At 44.2% G+C, this 22,548-nt stretch overlaps 1 protein-coding gene across 1 annotated transcript in view; it reads left to right on the top strand.

Moving 5' to 3' along the window:
• The window catches only part of slc30a2 (solute carrier family 30 member 2), a 100,385-nt gene that overhangs the window by 61,324 nt on the left and 16,513 nt on the right, over positions 1-22,548 (top strand). Inside the window, exons 4-6 of the mRNA XM_085996220.1 lie at positions 4,590-4,743; positions 16,023-16,245; positions 21,000-21,105. Of these exons, the coding sequence (XP_085852346.1) occupies positions 4,590-4,743; positions 16,023-16,245; positions 21,000-21,105 (483 nt within the window). The remainder of the gene's footprint in view (positions 1-4,589; positions 4,744-16,022; positions 16,246-20,999; positions 21,106-22,548) is intronic.

Raw genomic sequence — 22,548 nt, 5'->3', positions numbered from 1 at the left:
TTCATGAAAATATTGTGGTACTCACTTTAGAGGCATCAAACAGACATAACAAGACCCAATTGTGAGGACCAATCTTGTGCACCTTAAGGACACCTGAAAAATGTCCAACCCAAAATTGGGTTGCACCATAAAACATTAATTAGGTTGTTTGAATATGCTAATGAGGGGCCTAACAACTGTTTTAGATCCCCTCTGGGAAATTGGGCTGCCCTGCTCAGAACCCTACCTTGGAGGGGCAGCCCTTACTGCCCCAGTGTTTTCACTTCCGACAACAATCATGAGGGTTGACATCTCACTGTGTGATACCAATAACAAATGTGTTAACACATTCATATGAAATTCTTCTGCTATTTGAATGAAGGTTGATCAGAAATCAGGCAGGAGAATGGGAATCAGGCTCCTTGTTTTGCCGCACCTGTGGGCTTTGCTACACAGTTTGAGAATAACTGAGTGAGGTAGTTTGCAATTAATTTCACAAGCCTTAGTCTTTTCTAAACGTCTCAAGTAACTTTATTTGCTGAAAATACACTAGCTAGGCCTTACCTCGTAAATATTCCATCAGATCAATGGAGCATAATGTATTGCTTCCAGATCCATGTGGTTACTCTTTACAGCTTGTATGTTTCTGAAATGAGCATTTGATATGATGCTACCAAATGTTTTCTTCACTATAATTAACAAGACACTTAGAAATTCAAATATTAAAAGGCAGTTTCTATGAAACAAAGGATTCTTTAAAAAGTTCTCTTCATTCTTCCTCTCCTGAAGGCATTGACTGATGTGAGGGTTTCTTTAGGAGCTCACTCAAATGTCCATTCTGCACGTAAACTGGGACAGTGAGTGCTAGTGAGCTATTCAATCACTGGACAATCACGTTCGCACTTAGCATCTGAATACACACATTTCCTACAACAGTAACAACTTGCATTGATATAGCACCTTTAGAAAAATGTCCCAAGGCATTTCACAAAGTGGTAAGGAAAATGGACACCAAACCAAAGAAAGAAATATTAGAAGTGACCAAAAGCTTGATCAGAGCTGGGTTTTATGGAAGGTCTTAAAGGAGCAGAAGGAGGGGGAGGGGTTTTGGGATACAATTCACTATTATCTAGCAGCCCATGGGAATCCTACCAATGTTTCTCTTCTTGGGAATGCTGAATCCAATTGTATTGTTTCTCTGCCTGTCTAGCCAAGTAACAACTTGGGAATGTTCTCACTTGTATGACCCAGAACCACACCATTACCAACTGAACCATGAGGGCATCCCAATACAATTAGAATTATATGCCACATAATTCCAGGGGCCAGAGAGGGTAGAGTGTTGGTGTATTGGCTGTTGAGAGAGACAGAATTTGGGACAGAATCTGGTTCTGCCAGGATTTCACTCCATGCAAGAAGTACTGTAAATTCCAGTCAGATTAGTAGGCCAGTCTTCCACTCGTCCCCCTCCAATGTTTAGGAGGGTGTGTGGGGGACTTGTTAGGGTACCTCAAGAATTTGCCCATTACCTCCTGGTAAGGTCTCAATGGATATCTCGCCAGCTGAGTTCCATTGAGGCCTTTTGCAAAGGTAATCGATCCCAGAGGGAATTGATTACCTTTCCAACAGTGGCACTTAGCACCCTTAGGAACATTAAAAAAAACTGCCCATATCTCTTCAACTCTTCCTGCGCCTACAATCCACCTTTGTCACCAAATGGCTTAATGCTCTGTTCAGAGTACTGCATCCAGCTCTGGTCCCCGAGTCACAAGAGACACACTCAAGCACTAGAGGCAGTGCAGAGGAGAGGCACAAGGCTGATTCTGCTCTTAGAGGCTTGAGCTATGAAGAAAGACTGGAGCAACTTGGGCTTGCCAGCATGGAAAGGAGGTGCATGAGGTGATCTTAGAGAGGTATACAAGATGGTTACCAAAATGGAAAAGGTAAATCTGGAATATTACTTTAAGTTAAATGGTGAGAGTAGAACAGAGGGCATAGATTCAAACCAGTGAAAGGTAAATTCAGAACTGATATTAAGACATTCTGCTAGGAAGACCCATTTCTAGCAGGACTTATGGGCCATTGGTCCTGACGAGTTCTGGCAGTTTTACATCTAGCTGGCAAACTTGGGGATCCTGGTGACACAAGCACAATGTAAAAGCATCGACTAAGTCATGGGGAGAGAAAGAGTTCCCTCTCTTTAAGCCACTAAGCTAAAATTGTAATTTATACAGCTCGAGATTGAGGAGTGGACTGAGAATTCTGCCGATCTCATTACAAATTCCTCTGCTCATCTGAACTCATTCACAGCTGGAATTTGACTAATGAGGCGATTGCTACAACAATGTGCCAATGAGCCACTTGCCAACAGATAAATATCTCGTGCTGAGCAATGGTTTTGTTATTGAATCTATATGGCATGCTCTCTCATCAAGTGAGTCTGTACCAGCATCACCATTGTAAATCTAAATTAAACTCATTAACCTCTGTAATTTTGAATCACTTCAGGAGAAGATTTTATTTGGTCAGTATTTGTAGCAAAATCCTAAACCAGAGTACAGGGAATGCATTTACAATAGAAATAGTGAATAGTACAAAAAATACTGAGGTGATACAAATAGCAAACAAAGGAAATCTTCTCCCTTTTTTGGTATCAAATATCTTATTGAGTAGTTTAGAAAAAAAGTGCTATTATTTTGTTTTAAGTAATTTACGTTAACTTGATATTGAACTCTAATGTTCTATCTCATATAGTAAGATAAATATTCAGTCGGCTTGAAGTAAAGCCTATAAAATGTGATGCTAATTTGTGATCAGTGAACTCTGCTAAAACAGGGCTAAGCTGCTAATTTAACTGAAATCTCAGGTGGGTGAAATTATGCTTATGCAATGTAATTATGCAAACGTGTTATTGTGTTCATATGAAGTTCCTCTGTCTCCTATTTTGGATACATTGGATACAACATTGGCTCAGTGACAGGAAGCAAAGTGTGGTGGTGGATGGATGTTTTTCTGACTGGGAAGTGGTTTGCAGTGATGTTCCTCAAGGGTCAGTTTTGAGTCCATTACTCTTTTCAATTTCTATAAATGACCTAGACTCGGGTGTAGGGAGCAGAATTATAAAGTTTGCAGATGATACAAAAATTGGCAAAGTAGTAGATCGTGATGAGGATATTTATAAGCTTCAGGATGACATAGACAGGATGGTGAAATGGGCAGAAGCATGGTAGGAGGAGTTCAATGTGGAGAAGTGTGAAGTGATGCACTTTGGGAGGACTAATATGGAAAGCCAGTATACTATAAATGGCATGATTTTGAAAAGTGTAGATGAGCAGAGACCTTGGTGTCCAGCAGCACGGTGGCATAGTGGTTAGCACTGTTGCCTCACAGCGCCAGGGACCCGGGTTCGAATCCGGCCTCGGGTGACTGTCTGTGTGGAGTTTGCACATTCTCCCCATGTTTGCGTGGGTTTTCTCCGGGTGCTCCGGTTTCCTCCCACAGTCCAAAGATGTGCAAGTTAGGTTGATTGGCTATGATCAAAATTGACCCTTAGTGTTAGGGGGATTAAATACGTGGGGTTACGGGGATCGGGTGGGATATGTGTTGGTGTAGGCTCGATGGGCCGAAATGGCCTCTATCTGTACTGTGAGGTTTCTGTGATATGCACAAATCCTTAAAGGTGGCAGGGCAACTTGATAAGGTGGTTAAGCATTTGGGTTTGGGTTACTTGGGTTTATAAATAGAGGAATAGAATATAAAAGCAAAGAGATCATGCTAGAACTTTATAAATCATTGGTTAGGCCTCAGCTGGAGTATTGTGGACAATTCTGGGCACCACACTTCAGGAAAGATGTAAAGGCTTTAGAAAGCATACAGAGCAGAGTTACCAGGGCTGAGTGACTTCAGTTATGAGGAGAGGTTAGAAAAGTTAGGACTGTTCTCCTTGGAATAGAGAAGGTTAAGTGATGACCTAATAGAAGTTTTCAAGATGATGAGAGGTTTGATTAGAGTAAAGTGAGAAAAACTATTCCCTCTGGCGAGTGGGTCAATAACTAGAGGTCATAGATTCAAAATCATTGGCAAAAGATCTCGAGGGGAGGTGAGAAATATTTTCACTGAGAGAGTTGTCGGGATCTGGAACGCTCTACCTGAAAAGGTGGTGGAAGCTGATTCCATAAATAATTTTTAAAAGAGAGTTGGACAGGTACTCAAGGATGAGGAACTTACAGGGTTACGGACAAAAAGCGGGGATATGGGACAAAGCACAACTGCGCTTTCAAAGAGCCAGCACAGGCACGATGGGCCGAATGGCCTCGCTCTGTGCTGTAAGTTTCTATGATTCTATGATTTTAACAAAACTGTTGACCTAATTAAAACAAACAGGTTAACATCCCTACTAAAATAGTTTATCTTATAGATTTTTATTGTAAATTGCTCATAATAAATGTTTCTGAGGCAAACGGCATGGTGCAGTAGATAGGTCTTCTGATTGTCACTTAATGCATGTTATCCCACCTTTTGGTAGGAATCTGAAAGTGGAAACAATGGGGGTACTGAGATACAGGACGGCCTTGCTCTAATGTCAGGTTTTGTTTTACTTTGTGTCACAGAGATTCTGGGGGCTCTTCTTTCTGTGCTGTCAATCTGGGCGGTGACAGCAGTGTTGGTCTACCTTGCTATCCAGCGACTGATCAACAGAGACTTTGAGATTGAAAGCCATGTTATGCTTATAACATCTGGGTGTGCAGTAGGAGTCAATATCATGTAAGCAATGTTAATGTATATTTGAGCATTTAATGACAAATAATATTTGATTTCAGAATTCCAACAAAAATTGCATAAAGCCTTTTACCAACAGAAATATGTAGACTATAATCTAAATTGATGATGGTGAAATTGAATGGCTCTATTTTACATAAACCTATTACTTTCAATCTTCCCTTCTCCTGTTTTTCAAAATTAATACATCATGATTGTGGCTTTTTAAAAACATAAGCAGCAGCTGCAATTAAATACTGACTAACAAAATAAGAAGTCAGGTAATAAATGTAACTATTTTCTTTCATACTCTACTGAAGTTGCTGACTCATATTGGGTCACCATGGGTGCTCAAGACCTCCCTTTCTTCACATAAAGCCAAACAGTGCTGGGACATTATTTCAAAAAGGTGGGAATCACAGTCAAGCCTAACCTCTCTCACCTGACATCCACCTGAGCACATTCCTGCAGGAACCACCGGATGGGAATCAAGAATTGGAACCCTGGTTTCTTTTCTTTTCACCTCTAGTCTGAAGGGCTATGGCCAGTTTTAGTGTTTTTACTGAGATCAGCTAACCTAACAAAGACCAGGGTCAACCCCAGGACCTTCATGTGCTGCATGGCTCAGTACCACACCTTGTCATGTATTTCCCAATGAGGCATAAAGGTAAACTTTAAAAGAAATCTCTTTCTGAAAATGATTTGGCACTTTAGATCTTCATCTAGAAGTGATGGTCTGATTACAACACGCTCCACAATTGTTTGGTAGGTAAAAGGCCTCGAGTGTTTTGACGTTGGTTACCCAGAAAACATTGGGGCAGAAATTCGGATCGGGGGCTTGCCGCGCGTGCAAGCCCCCGATCTGCACTTACCCGACGCGCCTGCCGTTCACCTCCAGGGACGCCTGGAATTCCTTTTTGAAAGAGAAGAATCCCGGGCAGCGTCTGACGTCACGCCGCCCAGGACTGCAGCCAGCGTGAAGCCTGGAGCGCGCTGTGCAACTGAGACACGCCCCTTGAGGTCTCAGTTTAATAGGACACGCCCCCAATGTTTCTCACAAGCTGCAAAGCATTTTTACATCGAGAGCAGCATTTTAAATAGGTTTTTGGTATTTTTATGACGCTTTTGGTAACTTTTATAAACTTTTTAAAACGTTTACATTATTTTGAAGAATCTGAAGTCGTTTTAAACAGAATTAAAGCAATTTAAAGACTTTTAAAAGCCCTGAAAGAATTTTTTTCATTCCATTTATTTATTTAGCAACGTCTTCGTCATACGTGTCTTCACACTGTTCCCTTTGGGGAACTGTATGAAGTGGTGGAAGGATTTATGGCCGTGATTAACGCTCCTTCCGTGACCGTAACCATCTTTGTACCAGCCATTAGGGTGGTTAGTCCTATGGCGGGAGGGTTTTACGGGCTCCCACAAGCTATACGAGGAGGGGGGCCACCCACACCCACGGACGCAAATATCCCACTGGATGTCAACCCAGAATTTAGAGCCGGAGCTCCGACTCCACTTGCCGGGACTGTCTGGAGCGGGGTTCGAAACCCTACCCCGTCTGGCCCAGCGGCGGGGATCCTACCGCTACGCCAAAGGCCCACTCCGATTAGCAACGTGAAATGGCTGGAATGAGCACAATTCACGGCATTAAAAGAACTCACAATTGAACTGATGATGACCTCAGCAATCTCCTCAACGAGGTGGAGGCGCAGCGCCTGCTCGTCATTGGTAATGAGAAGTCCAAGGCGCCGCAAAAAGGACAGATGATAGCTTGGTCTTTCAAGTGGCAGCATAGGGCTCCAGTCACGGGGAGGGAAAAGGCGCAGGAAATGTATGGGTGTTAACTTTTGCGCGGAGTGGGCCTTTTGCGTAGCGGTAAGCATCCCCGCCGCTGGGCCAGAAGGAGTAGGGTTTCGAACCCCGCTCCAGACAGTCCCGGCAAGTGGAGTTGGAGCTCCAACTATAAATTCTGGGTGGACATCCAGCGGGATACTTGCGTCCACGGGTGTGGGTGGCCCCCCCCCTCAGATGGGTTGTGGGAGCCCGTAAAACCCTCACGCCATAGGACTAACCACCCTAATGGCTGGTATGAAGATGGTTATGGTCACGGAAGGAGCGTTAATGTGGCCAGAAATCCTTCCACCACTTCATACAGTTCCCGAAAGGGAACAGTGTGAGGATACGTATGACGATGACCTCTTGCGCAATGCACCTCCTCGGACCCTCAGTCGCAGATGCGAGGGGGCAAATCATGCAATTGTTAAATTTTTCATTTTATTGACATGTAAAATGTTGGCCCAGTAATTCCGTTCCAAACGCGTGAGTACGGTCGGGGTACTCACGCGTCTGGCCGAAGGAAATGCCGGTTTTCAGCATGCACAGCGCATGCAGGGAAAACCGGCATTTCCTGTCCTCTGAACGAAGGGGTTCAGAGGCAGAACGCGTGCGACTGCACAGGCAGCGCGTGCGCAGTAAAATTTGCCGGTTTCATTCATGCTTTCAGTGAGGTTAAGCCCTTACAACTTACACATGAAAAAAGCATGAGTACAGTTGCTCCAGAGGCTGCGGAGGAAGATATATTTTATCGTGGAGCTTCTGAAAGGCAATATTTTTGTTTGGGAAAGGGAGGAAAGTTATTTTAAGAAATGCTGAGGTAAGTTTTAAAGTTTATTTTTGTTTTTTAAAACGGGTTTTCAGTACTGTAGGTAGAAGGAGCAATTGTGGCTATGTGAATTGAATTTGCTGTGTTTATTAAATGTGAAAATGACTCCAACATTTTTAAGAAAGAAACTTTTCATCAGTAATATATTCTTTTAAGTAATTATGTATGTATGTCTGTATATATTCCTTTGCGTATATGTATGTATGTATATATTCCTTTACTTATGTGTATGAATGTATGTATTTAATTATGACTTTCAGAGAAAGTAACTTATTGGAAAATCATAATTAAATACATACATTCATACACATAAGTAAAGGAATATATACATACATACATATACGTAAAGGAATATATACGGACATACATACATAATTACTTAAAAGAATATATAACTGATGAAAAGTTTCTTTCTTAAAAATGTTGGAAATGTTACATTACTCATTTTAGAACAGTCATTTTCACATTTAATAAACACAGCAAATTCAATTCACACAGCCACAATTGCTCCTTCTACCTACAGTACTGAAAACCCGTTTAAAAAAAAAAAAAATTAAACTTTAAAACTTACCTCAGCATTTCTTAAAATAACTTTCCTCCCTTTCCCAAACAAAAATATTGCCTTTCAGAAGCGCCACGATAAAATATATCTTCCTCCGCAGCCTCTGGAGACAACTTACACATGAAAAAAGCATGTGTAAACTTGAAGGACTTAACCTCACTGAATCCATGAATGAAATCGACGAAGTTCACTGCGCACGCGCTGTGCCTCTGAACCCCTTCGTTCAGAGGACAGGAAATGCCAGTTTTCCCCGCATGCGCTGTGCATGCTGAAAACCGGCATTTCCTCCGGCCAGACGCGCGAGCACCCCGACCATACTCACGCGTTTGGAACGGAATTACTGGGCCATTATCAACTAACAGGCATTACTCACTTCTTATCCGTAGCCTGCCTTTATTTTCTTAGCATTTTTTGCTTACATTTTCTGTATGGCTTTTAAAAACATGTAAGCCCCCAAAATCTGTGACAGTTCCAGTATACATCCACTATAACTCCAGCAGGAGTATGCTGCAATAGCCAGAACGTAGGCCAGGCCCAGTTAGAACATAACATAAGAACATAAGAAATAGGAGCAGGAGTAGGCCAATCGGCCCCTCGAGCCTGCTCCGCCATTCAATAAGATCATGGCTGATCTGATCCTAACCGCCAATCTACTATCACAGAACCATCTCCTGAATCTAACAGAATTAGACACATGAAATAGGAGCAGGACCAGGCTACACGGCCCCTGGGCTCGCTCCGCTACACACAGGGCCATGTCCGATCCGAACCTAGACTCATGTCCAAATTCCTGCCCACTCCCCGTAACCCTTAATTCCCTTTACTTCTAGGAAACTGTCTATTTCTGTTTTAAATTTATGTAATGATGTAGCTTCTACAGCTTTTTGGGGCAGCATATTCCATGGACCTACCACCCTCTGAGTGAAGTAGTTCCTCCTCATCTCAGTTTTGAAAGAGCAGCCCCTTATTCTAAGACTATGCCCCCTAGTTCTAGTTTCACCCATCATCAGGAACATCCTCCCCGCATCCACCCGATCCAACCCCTTCACAATCTTATATGTTTCAATAAGATCGCCTCTCATTCTTCTGAACTCCAATGAGTAGAGTCCCAATCTACTCAACCTCTCCTCATATGTCCATCCCCTCATCCCCGGGATTAACCGAGTGAACCTTCTTTGTACTGACTCGAGAGCAAGTATGTCTTTTCTTAAGTATGGACACCAAAACTGTATGCAGTATTCCAGGTGCGGTCTCACCTTGTACAACTGAAGCAATACCTCCCTATTTTTATATTCTATCCCCCTAGCAATGAAAGCCAACATTCCATTGGCCTTCTTAATCACTTGCTGCACCTGCATACTAACCTTTTGAGTTTCGTGCACCAGGACCCCCAGATCCCTTTGTACTTCAGTACTTTCCAGTTTCTTGCCATTAAGATAATAAATTGCTCTACGATTTTTCCTGCCAAAGTGCATAACCTCACACTTTCCAGTATTGTATTCCATCTACCAAATCTCTGCCCACTTAGCCTGTCTATGTTCCCTTACAGGTTTTTTATGTCCTCCTCACTCACTACTTTCCCTCCCATCTTTGTATCATCTGCAAACTTTGATATGTTACACTTGGTCCCCTCGGTCCCCTCCTCCAAATCGTTAATATAGATTGTAAAGAGTTGGGGACCCAGCACTGACCCCTGCGGAACACCACTAGTTACTGATTGCCAGTCTGAGAATGAACCATTTATCCCAACTCTCTGCCTTCTGTTAGAGAGCCAATCCTCTATCCATGCCAGAATATTACCCCCAATCCCGTGATTTTTTATCTTAAGCAATAATCTTTTGTGTGGCACCTTGTCAAATGCCTTTTGGAAGTCTAAATACACTACGTCCACTGGTTCCCCTTTATCCACCCTATATGTTACTTCCTCAAAGAACTCCAGCAAATTTGTCAAACATGACTTCCCCTTCATAAAACCATGCTGACTTTGTCCTATTAAATTATGATTATCCAAATGTCCTGTTACTGTCTCCTTAATAATGGACTCCAAAATTTTACCTACCACAGATGTTAGGCTAACCGGTCTATAGTTTCCAGCCTTCTGTCTACTGCCCTTTTTAAATAAAGGTGTTACATTAGCAGTTTTCCAGTCTGCCGGGACCTTTGCTGAGTCCAGGGAGTTTTGGAAAATTATTACCAATGCATCCACAATCCCTACCGCCACTTCCATGCATGAGGAGTGATATGAGGGCTGAGGAGTACAAGATTGGCAGAAGGGTCGGTAACCAGAGGACACAGATTTAAGGTAATTGGCAGGGTTATGGGGAAAGAGCAGGGAAGTGGGACTAATTAGATAGCTTTTTCAAAGAGCCAGCATGGGCATGATGGGCAGAATGGCCTCTTGTATGATGCTATGTGTAGCGTATGTACCTTTAAGGGGAGAACTACTTTTTACAGCTCCTGTATACTGTAGTACCGGCAGTGACCACACCTGTATATAAACCCTGAGTAGGGATCTGTACTGTTAGTTTTTGGGTGACTCTCATCCAGTAAACACCTGTTGATTGTTCCTCTGCAGTCTCTGTCGATTTATTGAAGGACACCATACATCAAGATTCACGGATTTAAAATTGGCGACGAGGATGGGATTCAAACCTACCTGCAACTCTGCATCACCTCCCAGGGATTCGCTCCTGGAGAGCAGTGAAAGGGGAAGGCCGAGTCCAGAAGTGCGGGCGTCGACCATCCAGAGAGGACTTGAGCATCGCACAGGAGGCTGTGGAGAGCTGGACTTGGTACTCCAGTCGCGACGATCCACCGCAGCGGGCTAGCAGCAGGTACGGCGCAGACCCTTCCCAGACAGCGGCGGCTGGAGCCGACCGACGGCACAGAAAAAGGCCGAGCAGCGTCGACGGGGTAAGAGAGAGGGTAAAGCGCACAGGGCGCAGCCGGGGTTCAGGACCGAGCGGCGTCAACGAGAGAGGCACGCAGGAAAATGCGCAGAGTGCGGCCGGTGTTCAAGGGCTGAGCAGCGTCCACGGGAGAAGAAAGGAAAGCGTGGGAGATGCCATTTTGAGCCAGCGGAGAAGAAGGGAGAGCGCGGGAGACGCCATTTTTAGCCAGTCTAACCACACCCAGGGATGCCGAAGAGTGGCAGTGTCACAGCGTTCGACAATGAAGTCGAAGATTGGGCGACATATGTAGAACGCATAGAAGTGTACTGCAAGGCGAATGAAGTGCCAGATGCCAGGAAAGCACTGGTATTGTTGAATTCCATGGGTGCAAAAATGTATGGCTTACTGCGAAACCTAGTAACCTCAGAGAAGCCAGTGGAAAAGGATTTTGAAAGCATAGTGGCAATCCTACAGGACCACTTAAACCCCACACTGCTGCTGATAGCAGAAAGATTTAAGTTTCACAAAAGGAACCAGCAGAAAGACGAAAGTAATGCTGAGTATTTAACAGAACTGCTCAAGCTATCGAAAAACTGCCAGTTTGGAATGGGACTAGCAGATACGTTAAGGGACAAGTTTGTGTGTGGGCTTCAAAGTGAAGGAACCCAGAAACGGCTTCTATCAGAAAAGGATCTTACGCTGGACAAGGCTTTCAGCATGGCAGTATCACATGAAGCTGCCGCACAGGGCGCTGCAGAGATACAACGGAGACCGCAAGAATATGGCACAAATGAAATGTCATATGGAGCAGTGAAGTGTTATCGCTGCGGCAGAACAACACACGACCATAAGGATTGTTGGTTCAAGGACCAAGTGTGCAGACAGTGTGGAAAAGTAGGACACATTGCAAGAGTCTGCAGGTCGGGAAAGAAAACCAGCAGCAAGAAATCTCCACAGGAGAAGTACAAAAAGGTACATAAGGTGACGGAGAGTAGTTCAGACGAACAGAAAAGTGATACAGACTCCGGAAGCAAGGAGCTGGGTTGTCTGAAACTACATAATGTGATCAAAATAGAGGATCACCAAACTATCTGGGTCACGCTCAAGATAGACGGAGTCCAAGTGAAAATGGAATTGGACACAGGATCAGCCCTAACAGTCATAAACCGAAGGGACTACAAGCGGCTATTCTCACATATACCCTTGAGAGATACAGAGATTGTCTTGAAGACGTACACGGGGCAAAAAGTCTACCCCAAAGGAAAAAGAAGGGTGAACGTGATATACAATGGCAAGGAAACACCAAAAATGGACCTATATGTATTGCCAGATGGAGGACCACCACTACTATGACGTGAATGGATCAGGAAAATACAGTTAGATTGGCATGCCATACAAGCACTGACGGTAGATGCCAAAAATGATGATGACGTCACACCTGGACGACTGTCAAAAATGCTAACTGACGCACAAGTGTTCCAGGAGGGACTCGGAACACTAAAAGGCATAACAGCAATGATTAAAATAGAGGAAAATGCAAGCCCAAAGTTTTTTAAGGCCAGACCGGTGCCTTATGCGATCCGCCCAGCCGTCGAAGCAGAGCTGGAAGGTTTGGAATGTTCTGGAGTACTGTCCAAAGTGGACTGGAGCGAGTGTGCTACACCCATCATTCCTGTAATGAAGAGGTCATTGAGTAATACGCCTGGGGAACCAAAGAAGGTTCGCATCTGTGGGGACTTTAAGGTGACAGTGAACCCAGTCCTTCACACGGTACAATATCCGCTTCCGCGGATTGAAGATATTTTCGCCTCGCTATCTGGAGGAAACTGCTTCACTAAAATTGATCTGGCCCAGGCGTACCTGCAAATGGAGGTAGAAGAAGCCTCGAAACAGTACCTCACGATCAACACTCACAAAGGTCTCTACCAATACAACCGGCTGGTGTTCGGGGTAGCATCAGCTCTGGCTATTTGGCAAAGGGCAATGGATCAAGTCCTGCAAGGGATTCCAGGGACCCAGTGTTATTTGGACGACATCCTGGTCACGGGCGAAAATGACAGTGATCACCTCGCCAACCTGGAGCAGGTGCTCACTAGATTGAAGGAATATGGGCTCCGAGCTAATCGCCACAAATGCAAGTTTTTCCAGAAGCAGATCTCATATTGTGGCCACGTTATTGATGAAGAGGGGTTACATAAGCCCCCTGAAAAGATTGAGGCAGTAGTCAAGGCTCCAGCACCGGAAAATGTGTCACAACTGAGGTCGTTCCTCGGGCTGGTGAACTACTACCATAAGTTCTTGCCGAATTTGTCTACAGTACTACACCCACTGAACACCCTACTGCAAACGGGGGTACCATGGAAGTGGAATGACGAATGTAAACGAGCTTTCCAGAAGTGCAAAGAATTGATCACATCAAAAGAGGTGTTGGCTCATTTCAACCCAGCACTACCAATTCAGGTGGTGTGTGATGCATCACCCTATGGTATTGGAGCGGTGCTGTCGCACAAATTCCTGGACGGCTTGGAGAGGCCAGTAGCCTTTGCGTCTCAGTCACTAACCTCAGCCGAGCGTAACTACGCCCAGATTGACAGGGAGGCCCTCAGCCTAGTGTGGGGAGTGAAAAGTTCAACCACTATCTGCACGGGCAGAAGTTCACCTTGCTGACTGACCACCAACCACTTGTCTCCATCTTTAATCCAAAGAAGGGCGTTCCGGTGATGACTGTGCAACGGCTACAAAGATAGTCCCTTTTTCTAGGGGCGAACCAATATGAAATAGAGTATAAGGGTACGAAACAGCATGGAAACGCTGATGGGCTATCACGCCTGCCACTGCCTACTGCGGAGGAAGCACCAGCAGTGGACCCTGTCGAAATATTTTATTCGACTATAATTGAACGCTTGCCAGTAACTGACGCGGATATAGAGAAGGAGACCCGAAATGACCCGACACTGTCTCGGGTATATGATTTGACGGTGAAGGGCTGGCCAACACATGGCGACTCACTGTTGCCAGCATTCTCATCCAGAAGAGAACAGCTGTCAGTATGCCAGGGGACCTTGATGTGTGGATCCCGAGTGGTAATTCCACCCAAGTTAAGGGAGAGAGTGCTCAATGAGCTTCACGAAGGTAATCTGGGAGGGGTGAAAATGAAAAGCCTTGCTAGGGCTTATGTGTGGTGGCTGGGGATCGATCAGCAAATCGAGGACCTGACAAAGAGCTGCTCAGGATGCCAGAAGGTCCAAAATGCACCACCACATGCCCCTCTACACCCATGGGAGTGGCCCTCCTCTCCATGGCAACGGGTGCATATTGATTTTGCTGGTCCATTCATGGACTCAATGTTCTTAATAGCCGTGGATGCGCACTCGAAATGGCCTGAGGTGATCAAAATGTCCTCCACCACCACGGAGAAAGCTATTGCAGTCCTACGGACCATATTTGCGAGGAACGGCTTGCCAGAGCAGATTTGCTCTGATAACGGACCACAGTTTGTGTCCGAAGAGTTTCGGAAATTTATGAGAAGGAATGGGGTAAGGCATTACACATCCGCCCTGTATCATCCAGCCACAAATGGATTGGCTGAGAGGTTCGTACAAACCTTTAAAAAGGCAGTAAGGGCCATGTGCAATGACAACATTCCACTGCAGCATAAGGTGGACAATTTCCTGTTAGCCTACAGAAATGCGACACATGCAGTTACCAACCAGACCCCGGCCATGATGTTCTTTAACCGAAGGTTGAGATCTCGTCTGGATTTGCTCAGACCAAATGTACGAAGAAATGTTGAGAATAAGCAATTCCAGCACATCAATGAGAAGCCGACAAGGAGCTTCAATGTAGGGCAACCAGTCTTGGCCCGCGACTACCGAACAGAGAAATGGCAACCAGGAACGATATGCACATGGCAGGGGCCACTAATGTACACAGTGGATGTTGGGGAGAACATTGTGAGACGCCATGTCGACCAGATCCTAGCGTCACAGGAACGAGTCAACCCCATGTCTCGCATACCTGGTGATGAACCCAGCATACAGGTAGCATCTACCCCAGAAACAGTAGCATCGGAAGCTGATTAACCAACCGATGACAGGGGGGCAGAATCACCTCCGCACCAAGAGCAAGACACTCAGGAAAGGCGCTATCCAGAAAGGATCAGGAAGCCGCCCCAAAGACTGAATTTATAAATGGACTACTTTCAGTTAATGTTGCATGTTAAAAGTGTTAATTGTTAAATGAATGTTATGGTACTGTTAATCTAAAAAGGGGAGGAATTGTAGTGTATGTACCTTTAAGGGGAGAACTACTTTTTACAGCTCCTGTATACTGTAGTACCGGCAGTGACCACACCTGTATATAAACCCTGAGTAGGGATCTGTATTGTTAGTTTTTGGGTGACTCTCATCCAGTAAACACCTGTTGATTGTTCCTCTGCAGTCTCTGTCTATTTATTGAAGGACACCATACATCAAGATTCACGGATTTAACACTTTGATTCTAAGAATAATTCTTACTGTATTATAAATCGTAACTGTAATCCAGTCAGTTCAAAGTTACAGACTATCATCTGTTTTTTCTTATCTGGGAAGCAGTTGACTGAGGTATGCTCCCCATCAGTTTCTACTTCAAAGATTAGTCACAAATTAGCAGCTTTATGCAACATTACAAGATGCTTTCATAACTCTCTCACCAATTACTGTACTGGAATATTTAAGATCAATATTTCTGTTTAAATGCAATTTTTCCCTCCTAATTAATTATTTAACACGGCGAGTGGGGTCCAGATGTACACCTGAGGATGACGCAATGTGTAATGTGAGTTTTATTAGCAGTAAAATGCAGACAAGTGTCATAAAAAAGGTTCAACAGTATAAATTATATAGAAAAGCTTATTTTATCTAGTTCCATGGTTGAATATTCAAACAAAGAATGTGTCAAATAGATGAATGCCACTAGGATAGCTCAAAGTGCCTCAAAATCACAAAATATATCTCTGATAGGCTAGTGCATACATCATAATACAATAGCCTTTGAATTTGACACATCATTGAAATTATTTGTGGGATGCGAAAGCTGCAAGTGTTGAAATAGCTCAAAATTTAATCCACCAAAGTCCTTGAAAGTAATATGATACAATTCCTTACAGCAATTTTTTGTGTTGCAGAATGGCTGTCATACTCCATCAGTCAAACCCTTCCCACAGCCATGGCCACAGCCACCACCGTGCATTTGGTTACGAGGAGTTAGAAAACAGCAGAGCCGATGAAAACTCTTCCCAACCAAACCATCTGGGCAACACCAGCGTGAGAGCAGCCTTCATACACGTCATCGGAGACTTGTTTCAGAGCATCGGAGTGTTTGTGGCAGCCATTGTCATCTTCTTTAAGGTTCCTGCTGTATTTTAATAACTGTATATTGTATTTTAATTATGAGTTTATTTCAGTGAGGTAAATCTAACATTCACAGTGATAAAATATCACAAAAAATATTGTTGGTTGTAGTTTAAAACACTTAAGGATTGCAGTTCCTTTGTGATCTCTTCTTGGTGCACTGGTGAATGCATTCACATCAAATTCCTGTGTGCTATTTTAATGAAGTCAATTTATTTTAAATAGGTTAACACTTTTGCTAAGTTAGCACTCGTAAGAATTTGCAGTGATCGTGTTAACCACTGCACTAAAAATAGAGCACAGAGGAATTACAACTTTCCTTTTAATTCTTTCAATGCTAAATTCCTCTGGAGAATAACATTTATACATCAATATTTTCTTAATGGCGAGAAACTAGGAGCTGTGGAGGAGCAAAAGGATTTAGGTGTCCATGGACACAAATCACTAAAAGCTCGTGCACAGGTACAAAAAGTAATCAAAAAGGCGAATAGAATGTTGGCCTTTATCTCAAGGGGGTTTGAATTTAAAAGTGAGGAAGTGAAGCTTCAGTTATACAGAGCCTTGGTCAGACCCCATCAGGAGCACTGCATTCAGTTTTGGACACCACACCTCAGGAAGGTATATTGGCCTTGTAAAGGGGTACAGTGCAGATTGGCCAGAATGATACCAGGGCTTAAAGGGTTAAATTATGACAGGTTGCATAAACTTGGCTTGTATTCCCTTGAGTTTGGAAGGGTGAACTAATCGAGGTGTTGAAAATGATAAAGGGATTTGATAGGGTAGATACAGGGAAACTCTTTCCTCTGGTGGGAGAATCCAGATCAAGAGGCCATAATCTTAAAAATAGAGCTAGGCCATTTAGGAGTGAAATCAGGCATACTTTTATTTTACTCAAAAGGGTAGATTCTAGGAAGCTGTTAAATACCTTAACTGGCCTGAAATTCCACAGAACACTTACTTTAGCATACTAATTAATACACTTGTATAATATTCCTTTGTGCATTATCTTAACACAGTCATTAAGCCCTTAAAATAAATTTTGGCCCCCTGGAATGTAGTTTCATTGCTGTCTAATAGCTAGGCTGTTACACCAGTGAGAGCAGCCTCAAGGTACAGGGAATCCAGGAACTCCTACAATTAGTATTTTGTTAAAACAGAATTATCAATGCTTTTAATGACCTATAAAATTTGAAGCTCTTTGAGGTGGAATATATCCCATACTCACAGGAATTATTTCCTGTTAAAAAAATGTAGAGAAAACATTTTACATAGAAACATAGAAACAGAAGATAGGAGCAGGAGTAGGCCATTCGGCCCCTCGAGCCTGCGATCATGGCTGATCATCCAAATTCAGTACCCGGTCCCTGCTTTCTCCCCATACCATTTGATCCCTTTAGCCTTAAGAAATATATCCAACTCCTTCTTGAATATATTTAATGAATTGGCCTCTACTGCCTTCTGTGGTAGAGAATTCCACAGGTCCACCGCTCTCTGGGTGAAGAAATTCCTCCTCATTTCAGTCCTAAATGGCCTACCCCTTATCCTTAGACTGTGAGCCCTGGTTCTGGACTCCCCGACCATCGGGAACATCCTTCCTGCATCTAGTCTGTCCAGTCCTGTCAGAATTTTATAAGTTTCAATGAGATCCCCTCTCATTCTTCTAAACTCCAGCGAGTACAAGCCCAATCGACCCAATCTCTCCTCATATGTCATTCCTGCCATCCCAGGTATCAGCCTGGTGAATCTTCGCTGAACTCCTTCCATGGCAAGAACATCCTTCCTCAGATAAGGCAACCAAAACTGCACACAATACTCAAGATGTGGTCTCACCAAGGCCCTATACAACTGAAGCAAGGCATCCTTGTTCCTGTACTCAAACCCTCTCGCTATGAAGGCCAACATACCATTTGCCTTCTTAACCGCCTGCTGCACCTGCATGCTTACCTTCAGCGACTGGTGCACAAGGACACCCAGGTCTCATTGCACTTCCCCTTCTCCCAATCTATTGCCATTCAGATAATAATCTGCCTTCCTATTTTTGACACCAAAGTGGATAACCTCACATTTATCCACGTTATATTGCATCTGCCATGCTTCTGCCCAATCACCCAACCTGTCCAAATCATCCTGGAGTTTCGCGGCATCCTCCTCACAGCACACACGCCCACCCAGCTTTGTGTCATCTGCAAATTTGGAGATATGACATCTAGTTCCCTTGTCTAGATCATTAATATATATTGTGAATAGCTGGGATCCAAGGACCGATCCCTGCGGTACCCCACTAGTCACTGCCTGCCACTCTGAAAAAGACCCGTTTATTCCAACTTTTTGCTTTCTGTCTGCCAACCAGTTCTCTATCCAAGTCAATACCTTGCCCCCAATCCCATGTGCCTTAACTTTACACGCTAATCTCTTATGCGGGACCTTATCGAAAGCCTTCTGAAAGTCCAAATACACCACATCCACTGGTTCTCCCTTATCTATTTTACCAGTTACATCCTCAAAAAATTCCAGTAGATTAGTCAAGCACGATTTACCTTTTGTAAATCCATGTTGACTTTGTCCGATCCTGTCACTGTTTTCCAAGTGCTCTGCTATTACATCTTTTATAATGGACTCTGGCATTTTCCCCACTACCAATGTCAGGCTTACAGGTCTGTAATTCCCGTTTTCTCTCTAATTTTAATTCAATTGATAATTGTGTGTTGCTCATTACTGAAACAAAATGAAGACGACTCTGTCTAACAGCCATATCATACTCTACAGATTATGTATGAATAGATAAACTTACATTAAAATGCAAGCAATCTTTAAACCAGCAGTTATATGCTACTTGTGTCAGCATGACTTAGTTGGCAGTTACACCTCTAGGTCCAAAGGTTGTGTCTTGGAACCCCACACCAGGACTGGACCTTAGCCATCACTCCAGGACTGGACCTTAGCCATCACTCCAGGACTGGACCTTAGCCATCACTCCAGGACTGGACCTTAGCCATCACTCCAGGACTGGACCTTAGCCATCACTCCAGGACTGGACCTTAGCCATCACTCCAGGACTGGACCTTAGCCTTCACTCCAGTGCAGTACTGAGAGAATGCTGTCTTTCAGATGAGATTTTAAACCCAAGTCCTGCCTACCTGTTCAGGTGGATGTTAAAGATCCCATTGTACCAGTTGAAGGAGGACAGGGCGTTCTCCCAGTGCCAAAAAAATTAGAAGATAAATCCAGATGAGGAGGCTATTCCATCAATAGGGAATATCAAAACCCGATGAGGGGAAAAGCTAAGGACCCTGAAACTTGAACAAGTGTTAATGAGAAATCCAGCAGGAAGGACTCAGAAATACTTGTACCTCTCAGAGGACAAGGAAAAGAAGCAAATTGCTTTAGTCAGTGGTGGAGCTAGGTTTCATCAACTGGGGGGCTGGTTTGAACTCCAGATTTGGCTGACTTGGCTGGAAGGGGATTGAGCTGGGAACTGGGGAATGCTGACATACCTAGTCCAAAGGCTGAGCCGGGAACTGCACAGACTTGCAGGCCGAAGACGGGTGACATGGTCGGGGAATCCAGAACCAGGGGTCACAGTTTAAGGATAAGGGGTAGGCCTTTTAGGACAGAAATGAGGAGGAATTTCTTCACCCAGAGAGTGGTGAACCTGTGGAATTCTCGACCACAGAAGGCAGTAGAGGCCAATTCATTAAATATATTCAAGAAGGAGTTGGATATATTTCTTAAGGCTAAAGGGATCAAGGGGTATGTGGAGAAAGCAGGGACCGGGTACTGAATTTGGATGATCAGCCATGATCGCATTGAATGGCGGAGCAGGCTCGAGGGGCCGAATGGCCTACTCCTGCTCCTATCTTCTATGTTTCTATGACAGAGGTTCCTGGGAGCAAAATGGAGGTGGTCCTCCACTGCCCCATTGGCCAACCTCCAAATGATTGTGGTGGTTGTACTGGCTCTGTCACTAGCTTTAGTCTCCATTAAAAGCAGATGAAAATGCCGTTAGTGGAGATACTTGTAAACTAAAAGGGAAGCACTTGGATGAGAGAGGAGGATATCCAGACTTCCATCATATTCTGGAGTATTTCACTATTAGTAAGAATTGGTGAATTCACTATTTCATTCACTTCTTCTGAGAAGTAACTGAAGCACGTATGATCTGATATGCGTGGCCTTATGCATGACTGTACTTAGAATGAATAACGATGAATTGTTATTGTGCTGCAAGAAGAATTAACAAAACCCAGTTCAGCCAATGGCTCAGCAAATTTATCCAGTGAACCATTGAACCAAACAGACCAGGAAAGGCTTCGATTTGATCCCTGTTCTGTGATAATTTATCTGACCTCTACTGGGTTAGGAAGGGAAAAATCAGATAAGATTCTCATTCCTGATCGCTATTTAGTGACCCCTGTTGGAATGACTCATATAGATGTCATGTGACAATAGGATTAGCTTGAGCTGTGATGCCCCCTGTGGTCAATTAGCCCACCAATATTCACCATCAAGGGTCATACATGTGAATAATGGCTATCCAAGGGAACCCATCGCCCATAGACCTGTACCCCAGTAAGGAGGCCACACCTTCAGGAGAGATGGGGAGAAAATAACCCTTATAATCCATGTTATTATTGTACATGAAACTGAAGTAAGACTAATGGGTCTGTAGTTGCCTTTGTCTATATTGTCATCCTTTTTGAATATGAGCACCATGCTAACCTGTTTCTTTATTGTTTGTTTTCCAATCACAGCCTGCTTATAAAATCGCAGATCCGATCTCTACATTCTTTTTCTCTATTTTTGTCCTGGGTACCACCATTACTATTTTAAAGGATGTCTTCCGTGTACTTATGGAAGGTAGGACATACTTCAACGCAATTTCTTTAGAAAAATACAATCATACATTGACACATTTTCCTCCCAACCGGATCATCAATGAAAAACATATACAATCAATGTTTACATTTTAAAAAACAATTGTCATTTGTGTGCACTTCATCGAATTACATATGTATAAAATATTGTACTAACTGATTAAAGTACAAAGACTGTGGTTAAGATCAAAATACCAGATAGATGGCTATGAGGAAACATTTTGTTCAAACCTAAATACAGATTTATGGCAGTAAAAGAAAATCTAACTCTTAGCTCTGTAGCAGAGTAAACATGGGCCTAGAAATTGGGTTGTTTGCGCCAGCGGTTAGCGCCTAAAGAGACCGAGAATTGGGGCGTTACCTAATGTTGGGGCGGGCGCAATGAAGATAGCGACAACTCCCATATATTGACTATACATTTAACGTCTGCGCTAAGTGTTTGCGCGCGCCCGCGAGCGCAAGCAGATCGTGACGTCATTTCATTGCGCAACGCCTTTTAGGGGCGCCTGAGCGGATATTGGGTGGCGCCCAGAGCCTTTATGCCTAGCGCTATTAGTGACAGTTCGAAGGAGCGTTAGCAGGCCCTTCTCGGAGCCGGGGGGCACTATTTAAAGGGGACAGCTCTAGTACAGAAGCTTCAGCCACTTGGCCTGTTCATTGCGATCATTGGTGGAGAGAGTTGGTGAGCTACTGTGGAGCAGAGTTTTTGGAATTTAGCATTAGAGTACTTGGGACCCTCAAACCTGTCCAGAGCAGTTGGAGCACTAGACCTAACAGCCTTTTGACCAACTGGCATCGGAATGGGAGATGCTTTGGAGGGCCACGGCCTCATGGCCGAACACTATGAAGGGGCAGAGAGATGGCGGGAGAGAGGGCCGGGATTGGCCAGAAGGAGGAGGGGCAATGGAGGTCGGGCAATCCGAGGACCTGCTGCGAGGGTCTTTAGGCAGCAGGTGTCATACCTTGACATGTCGGAGGAGCAGTGTGTGCGAAGGCTCCGATTCGGGATGGACGTTGTTACTGAGCTGTGCCACCTGCTTGATGAGGATCTGCAGCCGCGTCTACGGTGCATGACCTCTCTGTCGGTGGCCGCTAAAGTGACTGTTGGCCTCAATTTTTATGGCAACGGATCCTTTCAGTGAGCCATTGGGGACATCGCTAATATCTCTCAGGTTGCAGTCCACTGCTGCATCTGGCAAGTTACAGCTGCCCTTTATAGGCGAAGGCGTCAATTCATCACCTTCCCTCTGACCCTGGAGAAGCAGGCGGAGGAGGAGGAGCAGGAGGAGCATGCGGACGAGGAGGAGGAGGAGGAAGATGGAAGGGCCCCTGAAAGTGGAAGGGCCATCCGTCACAGGCTCATGAGGACTCGTATCGAGGCCCCTCTGGCAGAATGATGAGTGCCTTAACTGCTGCGCACTTTGGA

The sequence above is a fragment of the Somniosus microcephalus genome, chromosome 9, assembly GCF_052327205.1.
Source record: "Somniosus microcephalus isolate GS21.2 chromosome 9, FLI_Smic_1.0, whole genome shotgun sequence".
Lineage (NCBI taxonomy): Eukaryota > Metazoa > Chordata > Chondrichthyes > Squaliformes > Somniosidae > Somniosus > Somniosus microcephalus.
Note: the sequence above shows the minus strand (reverse complement) of the source record. Positions and strands in the feature narration are given on the sequence as shown.